At 42.1% G+C, this 25,248-nt stretch overlaps 1 protein-coding gene across 1 annotated transcript in view; it reads left to right on the forward strand.

Annotated features, from left to right (window-relative positions):
* The window catches only part of MYO1E (myosin IE), a 204,865-nt gene that overhangs the window by 86,050 nt on the left and 93,567 nt on the right, over positions 1-25,248 (forward strand). Inside the window, exons 2-4 of the mRNA XM_024735250.1 lie at positions 4,149-4,292; positions 12,542-12,631; positions 15,677-15,771. Of these exons, the coding sequence (XP_024591018.1) occupies positions 4,149-4,292; positions 12,542-12,631; positions 15,677-15,771 (329 nt within the window). The remainder of the gene's footprint in view (positions 1-4,148; positions 4,293-12,541; positions 12,632-15,676; positions 15,772-25,248) is intronic.

A 25,248-nucleotide genomic window follows, 5' to 3' on the forward strand; every position in this document is an offset into this window, starting at 1 on the left:
GGGGAGCGGCATATGAAGCTTCGCTCGCTCTCCTGCTGTGCGACCCCTTACTGGTCTGCCGCCCCCCGGGGGTTGGGGACCCTGGTCTAGGGTTGTAAGGTGATAACCGTTTCCCACTGTGTTCCCCACTTATTCTCTGTCAGTGGCTATGTTCCAAGGAAGGCTTCTGGGAAAGTCACACTATGATCAAACATTGTGGTCCCCCATAGAAAAACAGAAAACAGTTGTTCTTTTTCACTGTGGGGAACTTGGAAGCTTCCGTGGGTTGGGATGAGAGCCTATGCATCCTTGTTTCATTTCCAGCTTCCCGGATCCGGTTCTCACCCTCCGCTAGAACTGCCCAGCCCAGCCCTGTCCCAGCTTTCATCTGCCTATGGGTGGGTTCTGTGGATTGCCAAGGACGGGTCAGCCTTCCCTGAAAGGCTCTAAGGTGCTCCCAGCATCCCTAGCTATTTTCCCTCCTTCCCTTTACTGCATCTGAATTTCGGGGGGCGGGGCAGGGGGGATGGAGAAGGGGGAGGAGAAAAGCATAGTAAGGGTGGGGGTCAATAAAGACAAAAACTGCAATTAGAAGACCTTGGGCGATTTACTTTTTTTTTTTTTAAATCAGCAACATAGAGATAATACATAGTATAGGAGATGATTGTGAAGATTGAATGAGTTCACATATATAACTATAATAGCCTGGGAGGAAGTGGGGGAGAGAGAGAGATTTGTGACCAAATTGGTTATAGGAAATATGTCAGGTGAAAAATAGCTCCAGTGTTTTAGTCTTTGATGCCAAGAGAAGGTGGCCATTAACAAAAATTGTATAGTCTTCCCTTTGTATCCACAGGGGATTGGTTCCAGGACCACTGTGGATACCAAAATCCCTGGATGCTCAAGTCCCTTATATAAAATGGCATCGTAGAGTCAGCCCTTCTTATCTGCGATCTACGGTTGGGAATCCGCGGATGCAGAACCCGTGGATACGGAGGACCCTCCAACTGTTTGTCTTTTTAGTGATGAACTCAGTTATGTCTTTTTAGTGATGAATTCAGATAAATGGCATTCTGTTGCCATTTAAACATAACATGTGGAAATATCCAGTAAGTCACTAGGGAGAAAGTGTGAAGAACCCGTGATGTTTGAATGAGTTCATAATCATAGAGACTTTGGTTCGCATCTTGCCTTTGCTACTCACTGCTTGGGGTGTCTGTTTCCTTGCATGTAGCATGGGAATGTTAACCCCTCTCTCACAGGGTTGTTTGGAAGAGCAAAAAAGCAATTGCCTCAAATCAAATGGCTCATTGCCTTATAGTAACTGTCAGGTATCCTATTGGTTCCTTACCCTCTTGTAGATAGAAGTCTGGAGACCCAGCCGGGGACTTTTTTGTGCGGAGGGATATTTGAGACGATGAGAATCAATGCACTCCACGAGGAGCCCTGTTGCGCTGGGGAGTAACTGCTGTTAGGAAGAAGACACTACCTTTGAGATGGGACAGATAGTAATGTATCACACTGCAGTGAGAGAGAGAAAAGACAGTTGGATTGGGCACCAAGATGGACTTGGGTTACCTTGAGAAGGCATTTCTGAGGCTCAGTACAAACACATACACTATGACACAGAGCCCCTACATTTCTTGTCCTTTGCACATGTTAAATAACAGCTTATTAGTAGCCCTTCTGTTTTGTTCAACTGCTTACATTTTTAAAGAGAAAATAATATTTTTGCCCTTTTTTAAGTAGGTAGATATTTATTCGGGTTAAAAAGAAACAAACACACACACCTACTGGCTAGTTACTCCAGGACCCTAGTTTTCTATGCAGAGTAATTTTTGCAGGTGCCCAGAAAGAATATTCAAGCTGGGAAAGCAGGGAGGGTGGAGGAGGGGAGGAGTCTCCAGGAATCTTTATCTGGTTGGAAATAGAAGGTGGAGATTGAGATCTCTCAACTCTTCCATTGAGATCCAGTGAGTCATGCTGTGGCCAGTGCTTTCTGCTTTGCCTTAAGAATAAGGAGTGGTGAGGTTTGAGGTAATTTTGGAACTGATTGAGGAACTGATGCTGCTTGTCATGGACAGGACGGCCTCAACACGCTCACAGAACATGCTACGCACAGAAGAACCTCGTCTGATCTCACAGCTTCCTTGGATAGGTAGAGCCCTTGTCTGCTTACTGGATTTACAACTTAACACCACGGGTGGCCTCTGACCACCCTGTGGCCCGCAGGGCTTCCTATCACTTGGCATTTCTGCAGTGGGATCCCCCATGTGTTGGACTACGTGCCAACCTCTGTAAGGCAGCCTGGGTGGCAAGCTTTCCAGAAAGGGTGGCTCCTTTCTGGAGGTTGAACCCATCGCACTATGCTTTTCCTATGGTGGCCCCTTCCTTGGCTGGTTTTTTAATAATTGCTTTCCCGGAGCTTCTTAGATTTTGCCATTTCAAAGGGCACATGTCTCCTGCAGGGAAAGCATTAAACAGTTTTTTAAAGTGAAATTTAAAATGTTATTTATCTTGTTTCTTCCCACCTTCCCCTTCTCTCAAAGAGCGTATTGCCTTTTCTCATCCTAGTTTTGACGTTTGAGCAGGTGGCCTTTCTAGATACCCTAATTCAGAAATTTTTTCTCCTTTATCCAAACTCCTCTCAAAAGTAAACTCCTGGGCTTCCCTGGTGGCGCAGTGGTTGGGAGTCCGCCTGCTGATGCAGGAGACACGGGTTCATGCCCCGGTCTGGGAAGATCCCACATGCCACGGAGCGGCTGGGCCCATGAGCCATGGCCGCTGAGCCTGCGCGTCCGGAGCCTGTGCTTTGCAACGGGAGAGGCCACAACAGTGAGAGGCCCGCGTACCGCAAAAGAAAAAGTAAACTCCTGAGGAGGGAGAGGAGCCAGTCTTGCTTGGTTCAATGCCCACCATGCTTGTCCAGCGTGTGACATGTCCAGTAGGATGCATGGAGAGCTTGAAGGGAAGGGAGAGTCTTCTAATATCTTGCCATGTATTATTTGTCATTATCTCATATGTATTAGCTTTTTTTTTTTTTTGCACCGTGAGTGTAAATTATAATGAATATCCTTCCTTGTCTAGTCTTGTCTGGAAAATTCAAAATATTTTACGTCCACTTCACATGGCACCTTCTCTAGGAAGTGATTTCTGTCTCTCCTGGGACAAAGGAGTCTCCGCCCACTGCTGGAACACCCATTTTACATGCGTTTACATGTTGACTGTTGCTGACGCACAAATTATAAATCATTTGGTGGCTATCTCGCACGTCCTTCAGCAGACCATGAGCTCCCCAAATGCAGCCACAATGGGGCTCCCATCTGCCCTTAGCTCCAGGACTTAGCACGTAGTCCAACACATGGGGGATCCCACTGCAGAAATGCCAAGTGATAGGAAGCCCTGCGGGCCACAGGGTGGTCAGAGGCCACCCGTGGTGTTAAGTTGTAAATCCAGTAAGCAGACAAGGGCTCTACCTATCCAAGGAAGCTGTGAGATCAGACGAGGTTCTTCTGTGCGTAGCATGTTCTGTGAGCGTGTTGAGGCCGTCCTGTCCATTTCCTTGTTAATAGAGCAGTGATCAGGCATCAAAATGTAGCTTATCTTTTGAATGTGGAAGGCCAGTATTACATCGACAGTGGTAAGTTCATGGATGGAAAGCAATTCAGATGGCTTGAGAAATTATGACAGTGTGACCTAGCCATTGTGGGATACATATTCTTTCCAGTTCTGAGTTCTGTCATATAATTTGCAAGACAAGTCTAGAAATTTTCTGTTTCATTGCTTATTTTACCAGTCAATTCTACAAAACAATAAGGTTGAAGGAATTATCCAAGCCCATTGATCATTTACTGTGCTGTACTCTGGATACCGCTTGGTGCTTTACATGTTGTTTTATTTAATCCTTACAGGAACGCTATGAACTGGGTCTTATTTCTCCCATTTTTACAGAGCCAAAAGCCTAAGTGACACAAAAGCTTAGATCACTTTTCCCCACTTCACTTAGGTGGCAAAGCGGAAATCCGAATCCAGATCTGTTGATAGCAAGATCTTTGTTTGCTTTGCTCATTTTCATTTGATATAAGGAATATTTGGGAACTCAGTGACATTTTTCTTTTCCTCCAGGAGAAAATACACCATCCTCATAATTGTGTGTTCTCTGTTTGCAGGGAAGCAAAGGTGCCTACCGGTACCACTGGCAGAGCCACAATGTCAAGCACAGTGGCGTGGATGACATGGTGTTGCTCTCCAAGATCACAGAGAATGCCATCGTGGAGAATCTAAAGAAGAGATACATGGACGACTACATTTTTGTATCCTTTATTGGTTTCTTTGGACATTGCTAAGTGAGATGACATGTCCATCCTAGTATAAGAGATCCATCTGAAATTCTGAACTGACACTATATGCGCAAGTCATTTTCACCATGGCAGAATGTGATTTTGTACTTTTTGTCCCTTGGTTCAGGCTGTAGGAAGGGCAGAGATGGTGCCAAAGTTTTCCCCTGGCATTTCACAAAAGCAAGATGGAGCCAGGGACTTCCCTGGTGGTTAAGACTCCGTGCTTCCACTGCAGGGGGCATGGGTTCCATTCCTGGTCAGGGAACTAAGATCCCGCATGCTGCGCCGTGTGGCCAGAAAAAAAAAAGGTGCAGCCAGTATTCCTCTATTTCAATCAATGGCACTGTACCTTTGAAGTGCTCTAGCCACGCACGTGGTGTCTAAAACCTGTGCTCTTCCTAGAGAATGTCCTGGTCTGCAGAATTCTGTCGATAGCGCTCCCTCATTGCAAAGCAGAGACAGTTAAGTCCAGACTTAAAAGGTTTAAAAAAGATTGCCTCATGCAAAAAAATATGCCATTTTGCCAGATTTTCTGCATTCTTATGTTCATGAAAAGAAACATGAGAGAGAGGTGAAGATGAACTGTTGAAAATGTCTGATATTCTTGAGTTCTTTATGTTTCAATTTTAGCTTGCCAGATACCATTTTTTTGGTAGGACTTTAAAAATTCAGAATGGAAATTTGATTCAAATGTGTGTTGACTTCATTATAAACAGAGAACTGTGATAGTTGCTTAAGTTCCTACAGGATTCAGGAGTTCTGTTTGGTGCAACTATGTAAAGTTCTTTTAATAGAATTATTGTGGAGTTGGTTATAGATAAGCAAGGGTCTGTGAATATCTATATAGTAGTACCAGAAAGTTTAACCGTGATGCTCTTGGTGGCTTCTGAAGGTACGGCGTTCTGGATGATCATTAAAAGCGGAGTCTTTGCAACTATCATAACAGACGTTTTAGATTTTAACCCCCAAACCTTGGGAAGGTAAAGTTTTCACATTCGTAGCTTCTGTTTATTATTTACACTGCTCCTTTGACTCTTAGGTAAAAGCACCCATAGCAATGCAGCAGTACCTTTGCAGGGACTGCCTATTCTATCATCGGTGAGGAGGGAGTTCAACTCACCAGGGGTTAATACTAATAGACATTATTCCAAGGCACTTGGAGGGTTCTAACCAATACCATGCTGTTTCTTGTTTACCACAGGAAGTTTTTCCAAATATCTGGGTAGTTAAATCCCTAAACCTCTGCTTTTAAGCATTAATAGATATATTTGGATTCATTAGCTACATTATAATAGCATCTTGATCAGGTGTGGAAGCCCACTGCCTAAACACAAAATCCCACCCACCACAGGATTTTATTGGAACGTAGCCATGCTTGTTGGTTTACTTATTGTCTGTGGCTGCTTTTATGCTACTATGGCAGAGTTGAGTATTTGCAACAGACCCTATGATGCGCAAAGCCTAAACTCTTCTCTGATCCTTTACAGAAAACATTTGTTGACTCCTAGATACCTGCACAGAGTTTCCTTTAATTGTATGAAAGCAGTTTTATTCAGTTGTAAGTTCTCATTTTATTTGGTCAAAAAATTGAAATATGCTCACTTTGTCTGGGCTTATCATCTATTAAAAGATTTTAATCACTTTTATGTGCAAGACCTAAGGCACATGGAAACTGGCTGATGACGGATCAGGAAGAGTTGGGATGAATCTGGACAGACTGGCTTCAAGCTTTAATCTGCATGAGCTTGGTGACCCTACACAAGTTTTGTGATCTGTGTTCCTTGATTTCCTCACCTGTAAAATGGGAGTGATGATAAAACCTCCCACATGAGGCTGTTGTAGAGTAAAATGAAATAATGAATGCAGTGAGTACAAAGTAAGCATTAGTTATTATTATCGTACACTAGGGCAAGTGTATAAGTTCCTCCCATATTTCTTTTTTTTTTTTTTTTTTGCGGTACGCAGGCCTTTCACTATTGTGGCCTCTCCCGTTGTGGAGCACAGGCTCCGGACGCGCAGGCTCAGCAGCCATGGCTCACGGGCCCAGCTGCTCCGCGGCATGTGGGATCTTCCCGGACCGGGGCACGAACCCGTGTCCCCTGCATTGGCAGGTGGATTCTTAGCCACTGCACCACCAGGGAAGCCCCATAGAAGCTTTGCAGTGGAGGATTGGTTTACTGACAAGCCCATAAAAGACTCATTTCCAGTGGATGTAGTTGAACTCATTATTCATTGGAATGTTCTTAGAACGTGGACTCAGCTTATTACATTATTTACATAGGCATGGTTTGTTTGTTTTTTTTAATTTTTATTTATTTTATTTATTTATTTTTGGCTGCATTGGGTCTTCGTTGCTGCACGTGGGCTTTCTCTGGTTGCAGCAAGTGGGAGCTACTCTTCATTGCGGTCTGCGGGCTTCTCATTGTGGCAGCTTCTCTTACTGCGGAGCATGGGCTGTAGGTGCACGGGCTTCAGTAGTTGTGGCACATGGACTCAGTAGTTGTGGCTCGCGGGCTCTAGAGCGCCGGCTCAGTAGTTGTGGCGCACGGGCTTAGTTGCTCCACAGCATGTGGGATCTTCCTGGACCAGGGCTTGAACTCGTGTCCCCTGCGTTGGCAGGCAGATTCTTAACCACTGTGCCACTAGGGAAGCCCTATAGGTATGTTTTTTGATCAGCTGGGTAAGAAAAGAAAAAAATGTCAGTGGTTATGAGCAGCCAGTCCATCATCAACCTAGACAGACTCACTTTTCCCCCTACAGATCATTTACCCTTAAAACACTAGAAACTCCTAAGAACAGGGACTATGTCTTCTATACCTTTTAAAAAACAAAGTTTAAAAACCACTTTAAATCAATATGTGTTCATTTAACACGATTTACAAAATGCAGTTAACAAGAAAGGAGAACATTAAAATCCCCTGCTATCCCACTATATAAGGTTTGTTCCTATTAACCTGTTGTATATTTTTCAATTTACTCACATATAAACATATCTATACATACATGTGCTTTCTTGTTAATTTTAGCCAAAAAATGGCATCATCCTGCATTGTTTATTTCTTAGTTTCCTGCATAATTCTTGGCATGGTGCATTATAGTAGATGTTCATTGAAAGTTTGTTGACTATGAAGACTCGCTTTTTATATTCAGACAGCAGAATTTTAAAGTGACTCACACAGAGGGGGCTGATTCCCAGCCTTTGAATTAATGTCTTTGAATCAATGACTGACTAATCGTGTGTTCTTCCAAGGAAATGAGTTAGTTGACCACTAATAGACTTCGTGTTGTAGAAACCTCTGCCCACTCAGTATATGAGAAACTCGGCATCAGCGTGCTTTCCGGCAATAGCACAGAGCAGCTTTCAGCTTTGAGGAAGCTTGATGGCTCTGTTGGATGTTTATGAAATAATACCAAGGGTCTAACTGTGAATCTTTTCCTCTGATAAGTGATAGAAGCCTCCTTTATAAGTTCAATGCCAAGGGAATGTTATGATAGAGTAGCATTATTTTGAATGAGTTTTTCCCCCTCTCTCTCCTAAACTTAATAGTTAAGACAAGAAGAGATTCGCCTTTAGGTTAAGTTATAAAATTGCTCATTTTACCCATTCTACATCTAATAGCAGCACATTGTTTCGTACTGAAGGTCAGCGTTTGGAACAATCAATTGTTAATGCATTCAGGCTGACTGCACATTTCTTTGTTCCACATTAGAAAAAGAAATCTACTTGGAAAATGGGAACACTGTTAACCAACAAAAACCCATTTTTTTCAGCTATTTATCCTAAGACCAGGAAGGTTTCATTTACTATCTATTTTTCCTGAGTGTTTCCACACTTCTTACAATTACATTCTAAAATATAGGAGGGAAACCTTGCAGTATTTTCTCTCTGCTTGGTGAGATATCATTTATAGCCACTTGGCTGACAAAAATAGTTCCTGTGCAAAGCACTCCATGCTCATTTGGTCCAACTTTCTCCAAACGTTTTTTTCCTCAAAGACCACATGCTCAAGTGTGCTTGGCATTTTCAGCCCTTAAATTAGGAGTTAAGACACTTGTGCCAGAGCAACCAGAGCTCAGGGCAGCGCCATTGATTTGAATGAGGTTTGACCCTTGGCCGTCAGTTCATGTTGGGGGACAGCCACTGCAGTGAGATGAACGTGAGTCTGGTGTCTGGAGCCAGGGGCTCAAGTTCCAGCTCTGTCGTCTCCACATATGTGACTTTACGCAAGTCACCTCACCTCCCTGCCCCACCTCAGTGATGAGTCCAGGCAGGTCAACTAGATCAGTGTGGGCAGTTTAGGAGAATTCACTGGCTATTTAAATTAAAAAAAAAAAAAAAAAATTAAACACTTAACCTTGCCTTATAAGACCATTAAAAACAAATTTATAGAAGCTGTACTACCATCACATTTCATAAAAGAAAGAATATTTTAACACCCAGAAAGTAGAAAGGAAGTAGTGTAAGAATAAAGAATGGTCCTTTATACTGAATACATTGGGCTTTATAAAAAATTCAGGGCACTGTTTCTCTTTTTGTCATTCTTGCTGCAGATCGATGAAAGTACAAGGATCCGCAGAGTAGTAATTGGGAAACAATCAATTAAAGATCTATTAGCTGCTTTCTGTCTTGCATATGCTGTTAAATAAGATGGCATTTATCTTATTTCCGGTTGTTGGGTTTTTAAATTTTTAATCATAACCTTGTGTTTCCCCGTACAATTTGAAAATTAACCTTGGGCCACACCTTTCCAGCTAAAGGTTGTGTGGGTGGAGACAATGATGGAACAGCTTTTTCCAAAGGCACACCTGAATTATGCAGCAGGGAGTGGGAGTGAGTATTAGAGTTACCTGGAGAAGTGGCCCAACCCAGTAGATGACCTGTGCTGTCAGGGAGGTAGCTGAGGTCTCTGCCGACCCAAGCAGGTGGGAAAAACATATTCGTTTCCTTTAAATTCCAAATCAAATTCTCTTGTCTCCATTCTGATTTAAGTAAATTTGTAGCTAGATAGGAATAGCGTTATTCATTTCAAACCAAACTTTATTTTTCAGGAGTCCTCCCAAATAATACCGCCCGCGAGAGCCCTACTGGATCCCTCTTCCAATCTGAGTCATGGATTCAGGATTGGCCTAGAATATTCCAAAAGAGGTTTTTTTCTTTGAATGTCTCCTTGCCAGAGTTTATGTAGACTACTTAGTGAAAATCAAGACTTTACAAGATGTCTTTTCACATAGCAGACTATTAACAGTAAAAAAATGTTGGTTCCTGACCGTCCCAGGTGGCAGAGTGGTTAAGAATCACCTGCCATTGCAGGGTACACGGGTTCGAGCCCTGGTCCAGGAAGATCCCACATGCCGCGGAGCAACTAAGCCCGTGCGCCACAACTACTGAGCCTGCGCTCTAGAGCCCGTGAGCCACAACTACTGAAGCCTGTGCACCTAGAGCCCATGCTCTGCAACAAGAGAAGCCCCTGCTCGCTGCAACTAGAGAAAACCCACGTGCAGCAACGAAGACCCAACACAGCCAAAAATAAATAAAGAAATATTTTTAAATGTTGGTTCCTATAGGAGCTCTTATGCAACCCAATCTAGATTTATTTATTGGGGAACAAGGTTGGGTTGGTGATTCCTTTGGCTTGGGTCCTCTGGCAGCTCTTTATTCTTTGAGTGCAGGGATTGGTTTATCTAGGACAGGGGACGTTCACAGCAGTCCCTTTACAGCTAAGGAAGGAGCACCATCCTCCATGGAAAGATCCTATCTGGGGATGGATGTAGGCATAGACGTCTACTTCTGAAATGAATATGGTCGTAGCAGTGCTGTACTTCTTGAATGTTGAAGATTTCTCTATGCCTCAGTTTCCTCCTAGTAAAATAGGATTAAAATAGTAACAGGGGACTTCCCTGGTGACGCAGTAGTTGAGAGTCCACCTGCCGATGCAGGGGACACGGGTTCGTGCCCCGGTCCGGGAAGTTCCCACATGCCACGGGGCGGCTGGGCCCGTGAGCCATGGCCGCTGAGCCTGCGTGTCCGGAGCCTGTGCTCCGCAACGGGAGAGGCCACAGCAGTGAGAGGCCCGCATACCGCAAAAAAAAAAAAAAAAATAGTAACAGGATTGTCATTAGGAGCTTAGATTAGTGCCATGTATACCCGTATGTGTTCGATCAGTGTTTTTATCATCAACACTTAGTGAGTCTTGGCTGTAACACTATGGACACTTCTGACCTGCTTAATAATTCTAACAATAAATTTATCTGTTCTAAATTTTACCTCAAAAAAAAGTAGGCCACTAACGTGTGGTTGGCCTCCTCTGACTTTGGCACTTGGAACTATGTTTGCTCTTGGCCCTTCTGTGACTCTGTAGTGATTTTCACTTATGATTCACTGTCTCATCTGCATTTTCTCTTAGTGCCATGGCCTGACCCCAGAGCAGTGCTGGGTGTATCTGGATGTGCAGTGAAAATGGACCCCATCTTGTCTGCTACTGTTTCATGTTCAGCCCTTTCAATCCTGAAGATCTTTCTGTTCAGTGAAAAAGCAAGCAAAATTGCAACCCAGTCACTCCCCATTCTCACTTTCATGTATAAATATTAATTTTTCAGTATTATCGGATCCATTCGGCACTTGGCTCATTTGCGTTCAATAATAACACCAGCACTGCATGTCAGAGCTGTTAGCGTGACAGAATGAGCATTGTGGAGTGTATGAATTAAGGACATTGCCTCTACTACATATCAAACATTGTGCTGAGCATTTTATACTGTTTCATTTAATTCTCATAACAAGCCTGTCAAGTAGGTCCTATTTACCCCATCGTCCAATAACCAGCACTTAGAGATGTGACTCAAGGTCAGAGTAGAATAGAACTGGGTGTGGGGAGCTAGGCAATCTGACCAGATTCCCTGTGCTGCTCTATTTGACACTCAGGTCCTGATATATGAATAGATAAATGTACCCTTGGAGGAGGAAATCTCATAGCTTTACATTCTTTCTTTTTTTTTAATTTATTGATTTTTGGCTGCATTGGGTCTTCGTTGCTGCGCATGGGTTTTCTCTAGTTGCGGCGAGTGGGGGCCACCCTTTGTAGCAGTGCACGTGTTTCTCATTGCGGTGGCTTCTCTTGTTGCGGAGCACGGGCTCTAGGCGGGGAGTTTTATCTCTTCTGTCCATTTTGTTCACTGCTGTATCTCTGCATCTGTAACAATGCCTGGCGTGTTGTAGACATCCAGTTCAAACCAGTTGATTGTTGTATGATAAATGGAAATATTTTGTATGTTATAATAACACTTCCTTTTGGGGGCGTATGTAACACATTGTCTTCTGTGGGGCCTTCTGGGATTTCCCACACAGAAATAAAACCTTCTTCCCTAAACCTGATCTATGTGGGTTTGTAATTTTCTGCTCTGAATACCACTTATGGAAACAACTCAGTTCTCCAGAGCTTCGAAAGAGCAGGACTGGGGCTTCCCTGGTGGCGCAGTGGTTAAGAATCCGCCTGCCAATGCAGGGGACATGGGTTCGCTCCCTGGTCCGGGAAGATCCCACATGCCCCGGAGCAGTAAAGCCCGTGCACCACAACTACTGAGCCTGCGCTCTAGAGCCCGCGAGCCACAGCTACTGAGCCCACGTGCCACAACTACTGAAGCTCGCGTGCCTAGAGCCCATGCTCTGCAGCAAGAGGAGCCACCGCAATAAGCCCACGCACTGCAACGAAGAGTAGCCCCCGTTCGCCACAACTAGAGAAAGCCCGTGTGTAGCAACAAAGACCCAACACAGCCAAAAATAAATTTAAAAAAGAAAGAGCAGGACTGTTCAGTTCATCTTATATCCCTCTACTTGTTAAACAGGTAAATGAATATGTTTTTAGTGTACCTAAGAGACATGAAATTTCCAAGGAAAAAATATTTGCTCTTTTTACTCCTTTGTCATTTGTTTCGTTTTTTTCTGGCTGTGCATGTCATCAGTCTTGAAAGAATGTGCTTCAATTCACTTAAAATAATGATTTCTTTTAGTAATACTTTGGTAATTAAGTTAATTACTCTTCCTGGAGAACAAAACCTTAGCTAGTTGGTAATTGCTTTTGGCTTTATTTGTAATCTTTTAGAAGACAAACGTGAGCTTTTCCTTGGGACAATCATTATGAATTCTTGATAACATCTGGTTGCTTAATTCAAAAAACGTGTAGCTATGAAGATTAATGATAGACCTTAACTGGATTTAAACTCAGACATATATAGGATCTGTATTAATCTCAGTCAACCCTTTCAAGCAGATGCCATATTTTGGGGAAAAGGAAATTGAAATGTACCAAGGAGCGGTAAGTTACATGCCACTTAAATTACTGTAGTGTTTGGGGGCTTTTATGATGCATGGGCAATTGAAGTTTGCAATACATTTGCATTTTCTTATTATGAATTATTTATTGGGGAAATGCAAGTAGGTGACATTGTTAGATTTTTAATAATGTGCTGTTCTTTAGAGTACAGCTCAGAAAAGCATAGGAGTATTATTATTGGAACATTATATACAAAATTAGTTAAACAGGATGTAAGACTTACAGCTTCAGGCATCTTCCTCCTTCCACATATGTCACAAAATTCTAAGGACTAAAAAAAAACACTACTTGGTAAAAAAAATAAAATAAAGAGGACAACGAGAACTTTTCTCTGCAAATCACTTAAGCTGTGGCTATGAGTGGAACATGAAAAATGAATCTTTTATTACTTCATTTATTAATGTGACCCTGATCTCTATTCAGACCCAGCTCCATAGCCATCTCAGTTGTGTGATCAAAATAGAATCCATAATCCTAATTAATATATTTCATCCCGTGGCTCATCAGTTCCCCAGGCCTCCCCATCTCTGCATCTTTTTCCTTCCCTCTTTCCTTTCCAGCAGAAGCACAAGAGCGTTCATTAATCCTGACCCCTGGAAAACAAACAAAAGGGAGCCCACACAAATTCATCAGTTGAAGTGGAAGGCAATTTACCCAGAGCAAGAGCCCACCCCGTTGTTGCCAGATGAATGGTGCTGGTAGCTGGAGCCGAAGGAGGCTGCCACGCGAAAGACCTTTGATAATGCTGCCTTTATGGAAGCCCAGCACAAGGGAAACACTGTCAGTAGAGGCTGGGCCCTGCCCTGGCGCCCTGATCAGCAGGGCCTCGGGGCAGCAGGCACGGAGCCGGCTTGGCATCCTCAATGACAGCCAAAGCGGGGTGGGTGGAAGTGCTGTGTATTCGTGTTGTTTCTTCCCATTTCTCTGAGAAGCATTGCTACGTGAGTCCCTTTCAGACCATTCATCTTTTTGAAGAGTTCTCTTTAAAGAAATGCCCTAAAATTTTTAAAAATATATTTATTTTTAACTGCTAGTGGTAACAGAATGTTGTAAAATTGGTATTTACTTAGTGCCAGGTACTGTGTTACACTTGCAACCATAATAAATCAGCCCTGTATGCTGGCTATGGATTACTCTTCATCCCCATTTCACAGATGAGGAAACTGGAGCTCAGAGAGGTAAAGTACTTGAATATATTGAGTGTTGAAGCTGGGAGTTGAAGTCAGGTCTCTGACTTTCTTTCAAGGGTAAGGGAAGATCAGGTAGAGGAAATGCTTACCCTATAATTCTCATCGGTAGCTGAGACGTACCATGAATCCATAGATGGGAAACCAATTTGAAAACTAAAAAGTGACGTGCAGAGGTCAAGTATAACTAGCTAAGTGACTTTGAAGCCTTATTGGGCAATGACTTGCCCACTCCTTTCCCTCCACGGCTCACAGCTTTCTCTCTACTCCATTTCCTTCTATTTTCCATCCTTTTTTTTTTTTTTTTTTGGCCATGCAGCACAGCATGAAGGATCTTAGTTCCCCAACCAGGGATTGAACCCGTGCCCACTGCAGTGGGAGCTGGGAGTCTTAACCACTGGACCACCAGAGAAGTGCCTCATCCTCTTTTCTTTTCCTGTTTCCCTGTTTTCAAAGAGGTATTAAAGATAATAATTGGAGCAGTCTGGGCTGGAAGAAGACAATTTAAGACTCTTATCCTGCAGTGCCATCTATGCATCCCTTCTCACTATGAGGTGAAGGCAGGAATGACATTATTTTTGTCCCTGTATAGAGTTATTCAGTCCATCAGTCCCAGGAATAAGCTAGACCCTCATGAGCAGTTTCCTTTCTGAGCCCCCCGCTCACATGTGGGGAGGCGTGGGCACTGGAAACACCAGTGCTTACCATTTGTGCAGGTGTCGAGCAGTCTCTCACCCCTTGTCACTCCACTCTGATCCGCCAGAGCTTGCAGTGAGTGGCAGTTTCTGGGCCAGGCCCCTTACACTGGAGTAACTTGTTGTGTAAAAGGCTCAAAGCTGGATTAAGTAAATTCTGCTTCACCGCTGCGTTTTACTTACCTTTTCTAATTACTTTCCCATCCTTCATCTCGGTTACCTTGTGAGATGTGTACCATGGACATTATTATCCCCACTCTAGAGATGCGAACCAGAGAAGGGCAAGACAGCGTCTGAATGTCTTCTCCCTCTGGATTTGGCTTTCTTTTCACTCTTTTATGGTAGATAGTCTTAAATTTAAGGCGTGTTCTTCCTCCAGCTTTCCACCATATGAAGTATTATTCTTTTTAGTGATTTTTGAGGAAGTGGTGGAAGTGGTGCCAAGAAACGGAAGAAAGCAGGGCTGTAGTCGTCCTGACGCGGTGAATTTATTGGTGGATTTATATTTATGCATAGCTAAGATATCCCATGAGACTGAAGCACAAACCCGCTATCTTGGCGTGGTAGGATTTTTTGCTTTTCCATATTGAGATGGGACAAATGGGTCAAATCTGTTTATCTCTTTAAAGAACCACACCTCCTGCCTTCTTCTAATGGAAAGTTTTTAAGGTTTTTCCTTATTTTCATATAGTCTCACTTAATTTCCTGTGAGGTCCCAGGATCTTCAACTTACCTCTTAGAAAAAAAAAAAATGTAGGGACTCTGAATTAGTACCAGTCAGATCCAGGTTTTTCGTAAGGCCCTCTTAAGACCTGTTGCCCAAATGTCTTCAGAAACACTTAGAAATGGGATGTGGTCTACAGAGGTGTGCTGGGTGGAAGGGTGTGGTATCGGAGTATCTGAAGACAATGGTTATGTCTGAAGGTTGAATCACACATAGGCCTACAGAAGAGTGCTTCCAAATTCCATCTTCATTGTTTTAGGTGTACCTCCTCATGACCTTAGCAAGTTTATGATTCTTGTATTATGCAACCTTTAAGACTGGAACTATACAGTGGTGTATTCGTTTCCAAGGCCAAGAAAAGAAATGTAATGTGTTACTCTAACTGACCATGGTTTTTTTGGTTTTTTTTTTTCTTTTCTAGGCACAGTATGAAAACCCACCACATATCTATGCTCTTGCAGATAATATGTACAGAAACATGATAATTGACAGAGAGAACCAGTGTGTCATCATCAGGTATGGAAAAGAGCCTTCTTAGGTCCAGGGAACATGAGACCATGCTGTACTTAGGATTCTGTCACGGAGCAATGCTTTTGCAGTAGTTGCTCATTCCGGAGGCTGGTTAATGTATCCAAGTAGCAAGCAGCCTGTTAGCTTTGCCTTGGTTTGTTTTATAACTCCAATTCATAAAAGGTTTGAGCTTCTGTGAGGTTGCCTTTTATACCCCTGTCACTTAAGGCATTAAGGCCTTAGGGCACATGGTTCTAGCTGGATCTTTCTCTGATTGTCATCAGGCCTTGAAATAAAATCATAAGACACCTCCTCTCCCATTTGATTGTATTGTGGCTTTACTCTGAATTGGAGATCCTTTATGTTGCAAGTATAGTAAGCATGTGTCACTGTTTTGTCAGCTGGAGTATTTTTCTCTAGGTCTTTCTTTTTCCTTAATAATTTAATATTGGGTTGGCCAGAAAGTTCGTTTGGGGTTTTCCATAACACAGAAAATCCTGAACGAACTTTTTGGCCAGTCCAATAGTTCAAGTTTGAACATTTTTGGTTTTTTATCGTTTGCTTTTAATTTTCTGAGGGCATTACTGGTCAATGCCAGCATTAGGTGTCTGTCACTACATTTCACAGTCCTTGTAACCTGACCTAGCTCTGAGTCTTTGCTGGATTGAAGTGCTTTTACAATTTTGTTTACCATTACGAACATTTTCAAACATACAGAAAATGTAAGCGTCTGTATTTCCATCACTTAGAACTTGACAGTTTTTAACATTTTGTCATATTTGCGTTCATCTTAATAGTTACTTAATTTTTTAGTCCTTCATTTTTCAAAAGTGAAAATTAAAGAAAAAGGTTTTATGGATATTTACAAACACGAAATTAGAAAGAGAATTATAATAAGCACCTGTGTATCTATCATCCAGCTTGTACAACTATTAATAGTGTACAGGGGCTTCCCTGGTGGCGCAGTGGTTGAGAATCTGCCTGCCAATGCAGGGGACATGGGTTTGAGCCCTGGTCTGGGAAGATCCCACATGCCGCGGAGGGACTGGGCTTGTGAGCCACAACTACTGAGCCTGCGCATCTGGAGCCTGTGCTCCACAACAAGAGAGGCCGTGATAGTGAGAGGCCCGTGCAATGCGATGAAGAGTGGCCCCCGCTTGCCACAACTAGAGAAAGCCCTCGCACAGAAACGAAGACCCAACACAGCCAAAAATAAATAAATAAATATTTAAAAAAAAAAAAAAAATAGTGTACAATATAATAATATAGTGGCCAATCCTGTTTCACCTAGTCCTCCCACCCTGCCCCACTTGATTATTTAAAGCAAATCCTAGGGAGAAAATCATTTCATTTGTCAATAATGTAGCGTGTACCTCGAAAATATCATTCTTATCACACCTGAGAAAAACAAGAATAATTCTTTCAGTGTTGTCTAATATTATCAGTGTTCCAGTTCCATGACTGTCTTATAAATTCTTTTCTACAATTGATTCATTTTTATTTAGGTTCCAAATGCTCACACTTTGTCCTGGTTGTGTGTCTCTCAAGTCTGTCGTTAACACTTCTCTCTTGTTCTTTTTGTTTTCTTAGTATTTATTTGTTAAAGAAAAAGGTTCGTCCTGCAGAATTTTCTGTAGCCTGGTGTTAGCTAATTGTATACCGTGACTTTGCCCTGTCCTCTCTGTTCCTGTAAACTGACAGATCTAACAGCTTGATCAGGTTCAGGTTCAATTATTTGGCAAAAAAATGCTCCATTATTGATACTATGCACTTAATGCCTGTTGGTTTGTCTTTGTGTGATGTTCGGATCTCCAGCGGGTCAATCCATTATAAATTCTCATTTCACAATCATCATTTACTTGACGGTTGAAAAAGAATCATTTTCTGATTCTATGATCCCTTCTACATTAATTTATTAGTTAGAATTTTTATTTGTTTACCATAAAATACAATCTATATGGGAAAATTAGATTAAAGAGCTTGATTTGTTGTCTTTATTTACTAATTTTTCAAGCAATGAGTTGATACCCTAGCAGCAAAGTAAAATGCTTTTGTTTTCAGTATCATTCTACACTGGCAGATTTTAAGTGCCTTACCTGTTGAACAACACTGCAGTTTTTGTTTAGGCTCAAATAGTCCTACCTTTGGCCAGTGAAGGCCCTTTGTATTGGCTTCTTTGACCCTTTGACATGACTCCAGTAGTCTTTGATAGTTTCCTTATTTAAGATGTTCCAGGCTCCAGCCGAGGAGTGGGGCAGGGCAGCCAGGAGGGAGTAAGAGAGCCTGAATGGAGGCCAGGTCAAAGGTCAGGGCCTTTTCCTGGCTGCCGTGGCAAGGATCCCTACCTGAACACTGCAAGTGACTTTTACCCTGGGTTTCAGAAACGTCTACAGGACTGAGACTGGACCTGCTAAAGCTGTCTCAGGGTATTGATGAAGTGTGTTGTTCCTAGGACGTTTGCCATTGGGAAATGTGCCCAAAGAAAAGTAAATAAATGAAGCTTTAGATAAGAAATTGATGAAATAAATCTACAAAGAAGCCTTATTAAACCCTTTCATATCTTATATATGGAATATACAAGATTTATAAAGAAATATGTTCCTATAAGGCAGGGATAAGGAAATCGGGCTAAAAAACACATAACTCCATTTTATAGGTACAGATGGTACCTGTATGTGATTGTGATAGGAATGGGCAATGCAGATATGTTAATGACTTTTAAATTATCTAAAAATATCAAGTTCAAAATTTGTTCAAAAAACAAAACTAAATAAAAGGTGAATAATACAGTATAAAAAGTAGAGCAACAGGAGGACCTTCAAGATGGCAGAGGAGTAAGATGTGGAGATCACCTTCCTCCCCACAGATACATCAAAAATACGTCTACGTGTGGAACAACTCCTATAGAATACCTACTGAACGCTGGCAGAAGACCTCAGACTTCCCAAAAGCCCTGTGGCTAACAGGGTCTTGGTGCTCCAGCCGGGTGTCAGGCCTGAGCCTCTGAGGTGGGAGAGCCGAGTTCAGGACATCAGTCCTCCAGAGACCCCTCCTGGCCCCTTGTAATATCAGTCGGTGAGAGCTCTCCCAGAGATCTCCTTCTCAATGCTAAGATTCAGCTCCACTCAACAACCAGCAAGCTCCAGTGCTGGACACCCTATGCCAAACAACTAGCAAGACAGGAACACAACCCCACCCATTAGCAGAGAGGCTGCCTAAAATCATAATAACTTCACAAACACCCCAAAATACACCACCGGATGTGGTCCTGCCCATGAGAAAGACAAGATCCAGCCTCATCCACCAGAACACAGGCACCAGTCCCCTCCACCAGGAAGCCTACACAACCCACTAAACCAACCTTAGCCACTGGGAGAAGACACCAAAAACAAAGGGAACTACAAACCTGCAGCCTGTGAAAAGGAGACCCCAAACACAGTAAGTTAAGCAAAATGAGAAGACACAGAAATACACAGCAGATGAAGGAGCAAGGAAAAAACCCACCAGACCAAAGAAATGAAGAGGAAATAGGCAGTCTACCTGAAAAAGACTTCAGAGTAATGATAGTAACAATGATCCAAAATCTTGGAAATAGAATGGAGAAAACACAAGAAACATTTAACAAGGACCTAGAAGAACTAAAGAGCAAACAAACAATGATGAACAACACAATAAATGAAATTAAAAATTCTCTAGAAGGAATCAATAGCAGAATAACTGAGGCAGAAGAACGGATAAGTGACCTGGACAATAAAATAGTGGAAATAACTACCACAGAGCAGAATAAAGAAAAAAGGATGAAAAGAATTGAGGACAGTCTCAGAGACTTCTGGGACAACATTAAACACACCAACATTCTAATTATAGGGGTCCCAGAAGAAGATGAGAAAAAGAAAGGGTCTGAGAAAATATTTGAAGAGATTATAATTGAAAACTTCCCTAATATGGGAAAGGAAATAATCAAGTCCAGGAAGTGCAGAGAGTCCCATACAGGATAAATCCAAGGAGAAACAAGCCAAGACACATAATAATCAAACTATCAAAAATTAAATACAAAGAAAAATATTAAAAGTAGCAAGGGAGAAGCAACAAATAACATACAAGGGAATCCCCATATGGTTAACAGCTGATTTCTCAGCAGAAACTCTGCAAGCCAGAAGGGAGTGGCAGGACATATTTAAAGTTATGAAAGGGAAAAACCTACAACCAAGATTACTCTACCCAGCAAGGATCTCATTCAGATTCGACGGAGAAATTAAACCCTTTACAGACAAGCAAAAGCTAAGAGAATTTGGCACCACCAAACCAGCTTTACAACAAATGCTAAAGGAACTTCTCTAGGCAGGAAACACAAGAGAAGGAAAAGACCTACAATAAGAAGAACACTCCCAAACTCATTCTACGAGGCCACCATCACCCTCATACCAAAACCAGACAAAGATGTCCCCCCAAAAGAAAACTACAGGCCAATATCACTGATAAACATAGATGCAAAAATCTTCAACAAAATACTGACAAACAGAATCCAACAGCACATTAAAAGGATCACACACCATGATAAAGTGGGGTTTATCCCAGGAATGCAAGAATTCAATATATGCAAATCAATCAATGTGATACACCATATTAAGAAATTGAAGGATAAAAACCATATGATCATCTCAATAGATGCAGAAGAAGCTTTCAACAAAATTCAACACCCATTTATGATAACCCTCCAGAAAGCAGGCATAGAGGGGACTTAGCTCAACATAGTAAAGGCCATATATGACAAACCCACAGCCAACATCATCCTCAATGGTGCAAAACGGAAAACATTTCCACAAAGATCAGGAGCAAGACAAGGTTGCCCACTCTAACTAGAACAAAAAATTTCACAGTCTGTATGGAAACACAAAAGACCCCAAATAGTCAAAGCAATGTTGAGAAAAAAAAACAGTTGGAGGAATCAGGCTCCCTGAGTTCAGACTATACTACAAAGCTACAGTAATCAAGACAGTATGGGGCTTCTCTGGTGGCGCAGTGGTTGAGAGTCCGCCTGCTGATGCAGGGGACATGGGTTTGTGCCCTGGTCCGGGAGGATCCCACGTGCCATGGAGCGACTGGGCCCATGAGCCATGGCCATTGGGCCTGTGCGTCCAGGACCTGTGCTCTGCGGCTGGAGAGGCCACAACAGTGAGAGACCCACATACCGCAAAAAAAAGAAAAAAAGGACAGTATGGTACTGGCACAAAAACAGAAATATAGATCAATAGAACAGGATAGAAAGCCCAAAGATAAATCTACGCACATATGGTCACCTTATCTTTAATAAAGTAGGCAAGAATATACAGTGGAGGAAAGACAGCCTCTTCAATTAAGTGGTGTTAGGAAAACTGGGCAGCTACATGTAAAATAATGAAATTAGAACACTCCCTAACACCATACACAAAAATAAACTCAAAATGGATTAGAGACCTAAATGTATGGCCAGACACTATAAATCTCTTAGAGGAAAACATAGGAAGAACACTCTGACATAAATCAAAGCAAGATCTTTTTTGACCCAACTCCTAGAGAAATGGAAGTAAAAACAAAAATAAACAAATGGGACTTAGCGAAACTTAAAAGCTTTACACAGCAAAAGAAACCATAAGTAAGACGAAAAGACAACTCTCAGAATTGGGGAAAATATTTGCAAACAAAGCAACTGACAAAGGATGAATCTCCAAAATATGCAAGCAGCTCGTGCAGCTCAGTATGAATCAAACAGCCCAATCCAAAAATGGGCAGAAGACCTAAACAGACATTTCTCCAAAGAAGATATACAGATTGCCAACAAACACATGAAAGGATGCTCAACATCACTAACCATTAGAGAAATGCAAATCAAAACTACAATGAAGTATCACCTCACAGCAGTCAGAATGGACATCATCAAAAAATCTACAAACAATAAATGCTGGAGAGGGTGTGGAGAAAAGGGAACCCTCTTACACCGTTGGGGGGGGAATGTAATTTATACAGCCACTATGGAGAACGTTATGGAGGTTCCTTAAAAAACTAAAAATAAAACTACCACATGACCCAGCAATCCCACTCCTGGGCATATATACCCTGAGAAAACCATAATTCAAGAAGAATCATGTACCACAATGTTCATTGCAGCTCTGTTTACAATAGCCAGGACATGGAAGCAACTTAAGTGTCCATCGACAGATGAATGGATAAAGAAGACGTGGCACATGTATATAATGGAATATTACTCAGCCATAAAAAAACGAAATTGAGTTATTTGTAGTGAGGTGGATGGACCTAGAGACTGTCATACAGAGTGAAGTAAGTCAGAAAGGGAAAAACAAGTACTGTATGTTAACACATATATATGGAATGTAAAAAAAAATAAAATGATTCTGAAGATCCTAGGGACAGGACAGGAATAAAGGCACACGTAGAGAATGGACTTGAGGACACGGGGTGGGGAAGGGTAAGCTGGGACAAAGTGAGAGAGTGGCTGGGATGAAGTGAGAGATTGGCATGGACACATATACACTACGAAATGTAAAATAGATAGCTAGAGGGAAGCAGCCACATAGCACAGCACGTTCAGATCGGTGCTTTGTGGCCACCTAGAGCGGTGGGAGGGAGACACAAGAGTCGAGGGCGTATGGGGATATATGTATACATATAGCTGACTCACTCTACATATACATATATATGTATAGCTCACTCAGTTTGTTATATAGCAGAAACTAACACACCACTGTAAAGCAATCATACTGCAATAAAGATGATAAAAAAAAAAAAAAAAAGATGTTCCAGGCTCATCTTGTACCTTTTCTGCCAAGCCTTGGAACCAGCCATTTCATCAAAAAGCCCTGGTTCATTTTAATGGGAAATAGTATTTAGAGACCATCAGTCTAGTCACTAAGAGTGCTCACTGCTGTCTGTTAACAGTGCTTCTTATTCTTTTCGGAGGACAAAGGCAAGGAATATGAACTTTTTAAGAAAAAAATGAAACATGAGTTCATACTGATCATGTCCAGTTCCTTTTTTTTTTTTTGTAAGTTTTTCGCCCCGCAGCATGTGGTATCTTGGTTCCCAGACCAGGGATCGAACCTGTGCCCCCTGCAGTGGAATTGCAGAGTCTTAACCACTGGACTGCCAGGGAAATCCCCCAGTTCATTTTTAAGATTATAGGGTTTTTACTTCTTTGGTTTTTATATTTGTATCCCCATTTTTCTTACGTTGAAAACCTCGATTTCTGATGACATTATTACAGTTACTTGCTCTATAATGTGTAGGTGCATAAAACTATAAATAAATAAGTATATATATGTATACTTATACATAAATTATATATATTACATAGTAAATAATGGGATAAAGCAAAAGAAGTAATTCTGTTAAAGCTTGAAGATGACGATACCAACATTATTCGTAGCAATACTGAATTCACTTAAAATTTTTTTGTTCTTTCTGGTCCTTAGGATGTACAGTCAAACTATTGGGTTTTTAAAGTCCCTTAAAATAATTCTTTTCTGTGTCATTAACATGCCAACTTGAACTACGGTTAGATTCATTTATTTCATTTTGGGTTTTAGGAGTTTACATTTTTTTAATTTTAATTTTGTTATATAATTGTATAAATCATTACAGGGCTCCAAAGTCAAAACTATAAAACAAAAACATTGAAGCGTTTCAGGATACAGACTTCATGACATCTTACCTCTAAATGTTTCTCTATGCATGTCTAGAAAATAACATTCTCTAACTTAGCCCCAATGCCATTATCACAACTAAATAATTAATACTAACTTAATATCATCTAAAGATAAGCAGTCTCTATGTAAATTTCTGTGATTGTGGCAGACATGTCCTTTCTTGCCAGTTTATGTAAATCAAGGAACACTGGTTGCATTTGGTTATGAGTCATTTTCTTAATCCTACCACAGTTCCCCTGTCCCATTATTTTTTTTTTCTGTTGACTTAATTCAAGAGACTAACCTGCTCTTCCTATAGACACCTTTTAGATTGGTTCATTTGCTTCCTCATGGTCTCATTACTCTAATTCCTTCAATTTCCTGTAAATTGGAAGTTAGAGCTAAGTATTTAATTAGCTGCAGGTGAAGCCCTCTGGAAGGAACATTAGGTATTGATGAGTTTGGTTGCTGAATTGGAAATGCTTCTGTTTGACCCCAAGTGGAGGTCACTGGCCAATAGAGAGGTGGGAGGTGTTTTCTTGACTTGAATTAAATGAGAGAGGATAGGATGAGTTTTCTAACATACTCCCTTGCCCTTTTTCCTTCCTCCTGGGCCCCTAGTGAGATGAGAAGGAAGGGAATGGTCTTGTTGCATGAGCTTCTCCCGTTTGGAGCTAGTTCTTTTTTTCGTAGCCCAACCCTTTCCCTCTCTTGGATCCCCTCAGTCTGTCGTGCAGGGTACACTTGCCCTGAAGCAGGACACTTGCCCTGAAGCAGGATACATGCCCACTTCTAGGATCCTTCTTTCCAGTGTTCAGGTGGCAAAGACTTGAAGACCCTGCTCCAGGGATTTCTATTGCAGTGTCTGTGCTTTAATATAGGAGATGGTGGAACAGGGAGCTGCTTTGACTTCTGACACTAACCACCCTACGTCAAGCCAAACTTCACACGTGAAAGGCACAGTCCTCCACAAGACACCAGCTGCAAGTTCCGGGGTTCCCACCAACTCCTCAATTTCAGTAATTTACTAGAATGACTCACAGACCTCATGAAAGCACTGTACCCTATGGTTACCATTTTATTAGAGCAAAAGGATACAAAGCAGAACCAGAAAAGAGTAGAGACACAAGGGCAAGGTCTGGGAGAGGTCCACGTGTCATGCTTCTGGGCATCCTCTCCCCATGGAGTCATGGATGGTGTTTCCTCCTTCCATTCGTGGTGTGGGAGTTGACAGTATTGCCAACTAGGAAGTTCACCCAAGCCTTTGCTGTCCAGAGATTTTATTTGGGCTCAGTCACATACTGCCTGCATGACTGACCGGAAGTCTCCAGCCCTCCTGAAGATTTGGTCCAATATCTGTAGCCTCCATTTTCTCCCTGGGTCAGAACTTAGACACGGCTTTCCAAAGCTCTTAATCATAAATTACTGGCCAGTTTCCAAAGACCCCAGACAAATTTCTTTACTACCCAAGAGCTGTGCTTCATCTGCTTTGAGAAAGTAGATTTGCTATCTCAGCTGTGCTATGGTTCACTCTCACCACCTCTGTGATCCTGGGCAGCAAACCTAACACTCATCTGGGCCTCATGTCTTCACTTATGAGTGAACTGATTGACCAGATGACTTCTGAGGTCTCGCCTGCTTTGGGGGTTTTGGAACTCTTCCAAATAATGTTTGAGGGAAGGGAAGGCAGGGAAATGCTGTTCTGGGTAGAGAAGCCCAAGTTTGCAGCTACTGACCTGGGAGAGCTGGGTGCTCATTCAGCTAGGGCTGAGTCCAGTGCTGCCTACCTGAATGCACTTGT

Source organism: Neophocaena asiaeorientalis, unplaced genomic scaffold, assembly GCF_003031525.2.
Source record: "Neophocaena asiaeorientalis asiaeorientalis breed wild unplaced genomic scaffold, Neophocaena_asiaeorientalis_V1.1 scaffold264, whole genome shotgun sequence".
Taxonomy (NCBI): domain Eukaryota; kingdom Metazoa; phylum Chordata; class Mammalia; order Artiodactyla; family Phocoenidae; genus Neophocaena; species Neophocaena asiaeorientalis.